Genomic DNA, 7,198 nt, shown 5'->3' with positions numbered 1-7,198 from the left:
CTGTGGCTCTGCGGTAACACACCCGACCCCGACGAGCATCGCTGAGGAGGTGGGTTCCATCCCGGGCCTCGCTCAGCAGGGTTAAGGATGCAGCATTGCCCTGAGCTGTGGCTTAGGTCGCAGACGTGGCTAGGATCCTGCGTTGCTGTGGCTGTGGTGTAGGCCGGCAGCTGCAGCTCTGATTAGGTCTGGGAACTTCCATATGCCTCAGGTGCAGCTCTTAAACCAAACCAAACCAAACCAAACCAAACCAAACCAAACCATTGTGTGCTAGACACTGGGAGTAAGACGAAACTCCTCTCTTGGAGTTTGGATGTTAGAAGGTGTGCCAGACAATTAAAAAGGACTAAAACTAGATAGAGTATTAAAAGGAGTAGGAAGGAAGTAAACTGGGTGCTGGTTACAGCATTTCCAAACTTCACATCTCCAGTGTCTTCATGTGGGCACCCACAGTAGACCTCTGAAAAGCGGCACTGAAATGCTTTTCTAGGTTAATGGCTGGCTTGAGGCAAGTGGATGGGGACGTTTTCCCAGGCGAATAGTGTAAAGGGCCATTCACTGCCCACCCCCCCACCCACCCCCCCACCCCCCAAAACCCCTCCTACGGAAGTGTTGGAGTCATCACTGAGTCAGTGGTAACCCCTAATAGTACAGTGGTGAATTAGTAACGGGACATGGATACGGAGAGCTTAGAGGAAATGGCAACATTTTCATAACGGCCACCTGTGAGGTGTGTTCCCCTCCTGGCACCCTGACTGGTGCTCATTTTGCAGGTCAGCTCCTTCTCTTGGAAACAGTGTGGCCAAGGGGAGGAAGAATGTCTCTCAGGTCTCACTTTGAGGAGGTGGCGTTCAAACGACCAGAACTGGACTAGCATTTTTGAATTTCCTGGACCGCTAGGCCCTGCGGCTTCCTTGGGGAGCTCTGCACCTCCCACCCCGCCACCCCTAGGCCTCTGGAGTCGAGGGCGGCTCTTGTCGGCAGCCCCCATCCTGCCCAGTTGTGGGCGCCAGGGCGGATGGGAGGGGCGGCACCGCGGGGCTGGGGAGGGCAAGGGGCTGGGGAGGGGGCTGCGCAGGGGAGAACTGTTGCCTTTGCAAGGGGGAGGGTCCTCCGGACCCTGGGAGAAAGGCTCTCTGGGGGGGGAGGCGGGAGGCGCAGCTTGGCTCCGGGGCGGGGCCTGAAACCTAACAAGGGGGCGGAACTCAAGGGAACTTAACTATGGCGGCGGCGTGATGAAGGGGAACGCAATGAAAGGGGGAGTGCCTAGAGGGGCCCAAGGAGAGCGAACTTAACTAAGGGGGGGCTGCCTGGAGACGGCCCAGCTAAGCCGTGTGAGGTGAGGCGGAGGACGGGGCACACGGTTGCTGACAGGGCGCTGCCTTAGTGGTTCAGCTCCCGCTCAGGGAACGTCCCGTCATGTCGCGCCTTTACCTTTGGTCCCCACTGCTCCTCCTTTCGTGGCCACCGTTGTGGCTTCTGGTCCAGGTAGCTCAGGCGTCGGACTGGGCCCCGGACCATGTCCCCCTGACCTCCGACCCCCCAGGGCTGACCTCTGAACGCTCACTGGACTCGCCCCATGAGCTTGCACCCTCGGCAGAGCCGGGGGGCTTTGCTTACTCCATGGCCTCCTCTCCAGCCCAGATGTTCGCCCCGCCCAGTCAGGAGGTAACGGAGACTTTCGTTCCAGACCCGGACGCACGCGGATTCAGTTGGTGAGTTGCCTGCAAGGCCAGATCACTCTTCTGTTGACCAGCAGCATCTGAATGACAGGCTAAGGCAGCATCAGAGTTTCCCAGAGGTGCCTCTGGTGCTAGGTTGGGGTCAGAGTCAGGGCTTAGTTCTGCGTGCACTCCAAAGGAAGGTTGAGAGGATAGGTCCCGACCAGGCTGAAGATCACCAATTATTTGAACTACTTGTCCCGCCTCTAGGTAGCAAGAGGTCAAAACCAACCAAACTTACTGTTTCGCCCCCAAACTTGAAGAAAGTTCTGTTTCAGCGCAGACAGCTTGCAAAGTTAGTGCTGGAACTAGGGGCCAGTCTGAAGAAACTCAGCAACTGGAACAGTGGCAGGATAATCATTTCGATCCCGGTGTGAGTGTCTTTTATCCTAATCTACCTGCAGATTTTGTAGAGGACCCAGATCTACCTACTGAGCCCCCTGAGGAGGTGGAATCCTCACCCCAGGAAGAGGCCCCTGCTCAGCATCTGCAGACCCCTGAGGAGGCTGCATCTTTTCCACTCCAGGCAGAGGCCCAGGCTCAGCATCCACAGCCCACGGAAGAGGCAGAATCACTTCCACTTGAGCAGGAGGCTCTGTTTCAGCCTGCAGAGGCCCCTGAGGAAATGGAAACTTCAAGCCTTCAGGAGGCCCTCCTAGCCCAAGCTTCGGAGACACTTAAGGAGGCTGGAGGGCAGCCATCAGCACATCATAGGGTAAATGAAGCTCAGCAGTCAGGCTGGCACAGTGTCACTGTGACACCTCTGGATCTGGCCCTTACCGTAACACCAGAGGTCACTAAAAAGGTTGAACCTGCTCCAGTCCAGCAGGATGCCTTATTGCAGGCTCCAGAGAGCCCTGAGGAGTCTGAAACTCCTCCAGTCCTGGAGGAGGTCCCACCTCAGCCGCGAAGAGGTTGACTCTTCACTCCAGCAGGAGACCCAAGCTCAGCCTCCAGAGCGCCCTGAGGAGGTGGAAACTTCCCCAGTCCAGCTAGGGTCCCCAGCTCACGCCCCAGGGTTCCCTACCCAGGATGTACTTCAGAGGCCAGGGAGCGATGAGCTAGAAGCTCCGCGTCATCGGCCACATCCCATTCATTTGCACTTGCCCAATGCGACACCTCAGCCTCTGGATTTGGGACCTACCATTACTCCAGAGCCTACTAAGGAAGCTGAGTCAACTACAGCCCAGCAGGAGGCCCTGCCTCAGCCTGTTAAGCACCCCGAGGAGACGGAATCTTCTGCAACCCTGCAGGAGCAACCAGCTCAGCCTCCAGAGCCACCTTCTGGGGAGGCGGAGCCTTTGCCAGCTCAACAGGAACAGCCAGCTCAACCTCCAGAGCATCATGAAGTGACAGTTTCACCTCCAAGTCACCATCATGCTCAGCAGTCAAACGGAGCCAATGTCACTGTCAAGCCTGTGGATGTGGGGCTTACCATAAGCACAGAAGCCAGCCCAGAGGTGGGACCGTCTCCAAATCCGCCCAAGCCTTCCACTCAGCCATCGGTGTCCCACACCAGTGTGGGATTTTCTACAACCCAGCATGAGGCCCCCACGCTGCCTCCACAGCCACCTGAGGAAGTTGAACCTTTGCCAGTTCAACAAGAGGCTCCAGATCAATCTCCAGAAGCTGCTACCGTTCATGAGGAGGCCCCGGGTCAGCATCCAGAGGCTCCTGGTGAGGTTGAATCCTCCCCAGCTCAGCATCCAGCGCTCTCTAATGAGCATGTAGCTGTCGCTCCAGAGCATCACGTGACAACAGTTTCTCCGCTAGGTCAGGATCAAGCTCAGCTTCCGCAGCGGCCCAGCAGTGTCACTGTTAAACCTGTGGATCTTGTGCTCACCTTAAGTCCAGCATCCAGTAATGAGGTTGAAGCTTTTCCACTGCCACCAGAAACCTCGGTGCAGTCTGCGGTGTCCCCGGAGCAGTTGCAACTGTTGTCAGGCCAGCAGGAGTTTTCAGGTCAGCATTCAGCCCCAGCTCGGCCTGAAGAGGTTCCTGCGGAAACCGAACCTGCTCCCAGCCATCAGGAGCACCCAGCTCAGCCTCCAGAGGCCTCTGCAGAGGTCGAAGCTCAGCCTTCAGTAAATGAAGAGGCGACATTCTCACCTCCAGGTCCCGGTGAAGCGCAACGTCCAGGGTTGTCTAGTGCCACAGGGAAACCTTTGGATCTGGCGCTTGTCTTAACTCTAGAGCCCACTGAGGAGGTGGAAACCTCTCCAGTGCAGCAGGAGGGCCCTGCTCAGACTCTAGATCCCCCTGGGGGAATGGAGCTTTCTTTAGCCCAGGAGGAGGCCCCAGCTCAGTCTCCCGTTCCCCTTGGGGCCCCAGCTGCATCTCCGCAGCCCCCGAAGGAGGGAGAACCTTCTGCCACACAGCAGGAGCTTCAGGCTCAGCCGTCAGAGCCTCCTGAGAAGGTGGGACCATTTTTGGCCTCTCAAGGGCCCCTCCCCGAACTTCTGCAGTCCCCTGGGCATACAGAGGCTTCCTCGATCCAACAGGAGCTTTTGGAACCCCTCAAAGAGACGGACCCTTCTCCAGCCCAGCAGGGGGCCCCGCCTCAGCCTCCAGAGCCACCTAAGGAGGTGGAGGCACAAAGTCCAGTGCATCCTGGGATGACGGTTCCGACGCTTGGACAGGACCAGGCTCCGCCGAGTGTCGCAGTTAAACCTCCAGAACCTGCTATGGAGGCTGACCATCCCACAGCCCTGCAGCAGACGACAGCTCCTCCAACATACCTCGAGGCGACACTTCCACATCCAGAGCAGCTTCAGGCTCAGCGTCCATACCTGACGGAAGTCACAGTTCAACCTTCAGACCTGGAACTGACCGTAAGTGCAGAACCCGCTAAGGGGGATGAACCTTCTGCAGCCACGCAGGAGACCCCAGCTCAGACTCTGGAGCCACCTAAAGAGGTTGTGGTCCAGCCTCCATTGTATCAGTCTGTGACGAATGCAGCGCCAGGTCAGGACCAAGCTCCATATCCAACATTGCCCAACGCCCCGGTTCAGCCTTTGGACGTGGTGCTTACTGTGACTCCAGAACCTACCACGGAGGTTGAACATCCTACAACTCCCCCCCCAAACCCCACCGAGGCGACGCTTCCACGTCCAGAGCAGGTTCAGCATCAGCATCCAGCCTTGACTGAAGTCACAGTTCAGCCTCTGGACCTGGGACTTAGCATAACAACGGAACCCACGAAGGAGGAGGAACCTTCTCCAGCCACGCAGGAGACCCTAACCCAGCCTCCCGTAAGTCAGAGCCAAACAGTTCTACCACCACATCAGGGTCAGGCTGAGCTTCCAACGTCCCCCAGTGTCACAGGTAAGCCTGTGGACCAGGAGCCTACCACAACTGCAGAACTCACCACGGAGGCTGAACATTCTACAGGCCTGCAGCAGACTACAGCTCCCCCTATAGAACACCCTGAGACGACACTTCCACATGCAGACCTGACTCAAGTCACAGTTCAACCTGTGGACGTGGAACTGACTGAAACCACAGGATCCGGTGTGGAGGCTGAACCTCCTCCAGCCGAGCAAGAGACCCCACCTCAGCCTCCAGAGCCATTGCATCAGGAGGTGACAGTTCCAGCTCCAAGTGAGGATCAAAGTCAGGAGCCTACCACCACTCTACGCCCTACTGCAGAGGCTGAACCTTCTACGGTCCTGCAAGAGACGACATCTCCCGCTCCAGAATACCCTGCGGTGACACTTCCTTACCCAGGCCTGACTCAAGTCACAGCTCCACCTGTTGGCATAACTTCTCAGCCAGGGTCAACTGAGACAACCCTTCCTTCTGCGCAGTCTTCGGTGGTGCACTCCGCCCAATACCCCCCAGAAAAGGAGCAGTCAGAACAGAATGTCGTCGCAGAGCACGTCGACATATGTGAGCTGTGTACCTGCAGAAATGAGATGCTGTCGTGCACTGGACTCAGCCCAAATCAGAGGCTCCGCAGTGTGCCTGTTCTAGGGCCCAAGAGCTACAACCACACCTTCACCGTCTTGTAAGAATGGTTTGGTTTTTTTTCTTTTGGGGGGGGGTTGGGGCCGCCGGTGGCGTATGGAGGTTCCCAGGCTAGGGGTGGAATCGGAGCTGGAGCTGCCGGCCTACACCACAGCCACAGCAACGCCAGATCTGAGCCGCGTCTGCGACCTACACCACAGCTCATGGCAACACCGGATCCTTAACCCACTGAGCGAGGCCAGGGACGGAACCTGCGTCCTCATGGATGCTAGTCAGCTTCGTTTCCTCTGAGCCACGACGGAATTCCAAGAATTGCCTTTCCTCATTTGTTCTCTGCATCCCGCCTGGCATGGCAGCCTCTCTTCCAGGTCTTTCTCATCTCCCCAGCCCGTGTTGACTGACTTTCTGTCTTCACTTTTTGTTTGTCAGCGATTCCCTATGTTCGTTCTTCTCACTGTTGTTCCCTCTTCTCCAGTCTGTTCCATATGATTGCCCTTATTCTTTCTCATTCTCCATTTTTTACCCCATTAGTTCGTTAACATCTACTCTTCTCCTGCCTTTGCTCCATCCTCTTCACAGTAACGTGTCCCTTTCCCCATGTCATTGGTGAGAACACAACAAAGGGCTTAAGAGTGGGGATTCTGGAACCAGACTTTGTGGGTTTGAACCCAGGGCAGTCATGTATTAGCTTTTTGACTTACTTTCCGCATCTGTAAAATGGGAATTATGACAGTCACCATCTCACAGAATCGAGACGTGTTGGGCAATTTAGATGAGTTAAGACAGGTGAAGCTTTCATGTCAGTGCCTAGCATGTATTTGATTGTTAGCTATTTTTTTCCTGTGGCCGCACCCACAGCACGTGAAAGTTCCCTGGCTAGGGCTCGATGCAGAGCTCCAGCTGTCAGCCTACAGCACAGCCACAGCGACGCGGGATCTGAGCCGTGTCTGAGACGTACACCGCAGCTCACGGCAACCCCGGATCCTTAACCCACTGAGCGGGATCAGGGGTCGAACCCTCATCCTCATGGATACCAGTCAGCGGTTCGTTAACCGCTGAGCCACAAAGGGAACTCCCACTTGTTAGCTATTGTTATGATTATCCAGTCCCTCTGTTATATCTAGAACGCGTCTTTGTCACCTGGCTTTCTCTATGTGGTACCCATTTTGTGCCAAATCAGGGCTAAATACTGTGAGAGCCACGGAAGTGTGGCGTTGTCTCCAGAACAGGACAGTGATATGTGGGAAGAAGAGGAATATGCCTTTAAAAGGGCGGCGATATATAACGAGGTGTTAGAAGAGCTATAGAAAGGTACCGTAATGCATCCAGCACCGGTCCTCACTGGGGTGTGGCGGCCAGGGAAAGCTGCATGGATAAGCTGCAACTTTAGCTGGGACTTAAAGATTAGCTGTGAGTTGTTAGAGAAAAAGTAGGGGGTAGAGTTCGGGCCTCAGTGTGGCTGTAGCGGTGATCAGGATTTCATCGATCGGTCTGGCTGCCAAGAGCTGGGT

At 56.1% G+C, this 7,198-nt stretch overlaps 1 protein-coding gene across 1 annotated transcript; it reads left to right on the top strand.

The window, feature by feature from the left end:
• Window positions 1–2,753: 2,753 nt before the first annotated feature.
• Window positions 2,754–5,432, top strand: LOC125113822 (leucine-rich repeat-containing protein 37A-like). Its single transcript, XM_047756778.1, has 3 exons — window positions 2,754–2,766; window positions 2,877–4,972; window positions 5,370–5,432. The coding sequence occupies exons 1-3, from the start codon at window positions 2,754–2,756 to the stop codon at window positions 5,430–5,432; spliced, it is 2,172 nt and encodes a 723-aa protein (XP_047612734.1).
• The last annotated feature ends 1,766 nt before the right edge of the window (window positions 5,433–7,198 follow it).

This window comes from Phacochoerus africanus, chromosome 14 (genome assembly GCF_016906955.1).
Source record: "Phacochoerus africanus isolate WHEZ1 chromosome 14, ROS_Pafr_v1, whole genome shotgun sequence".
Classification (NCBI taxonomy): Eukaryota; Metazoa; Chordata; class Mammalia; order Artiodactyla; family Suidae; genus Phacochoerus; species Phacochoerus africanus.
Note: the sequence above shows the minus strand (reverse complement) of the source record. Positions and strands in the feature narration are given on the sequence as shown.

Bases quoted from the DNA above. Each gene is read 5' to 3' on its own strand.
- LOC125113822 (XM_047756778.1), top strand. The intron at 4,973-5,369 runs GTAAGTCAGAGC...GCCCTACTGCAG, and splicing joins AGACCCTAACCCAGCCTCCC to AGGCTGAACCTTCTACGGTC.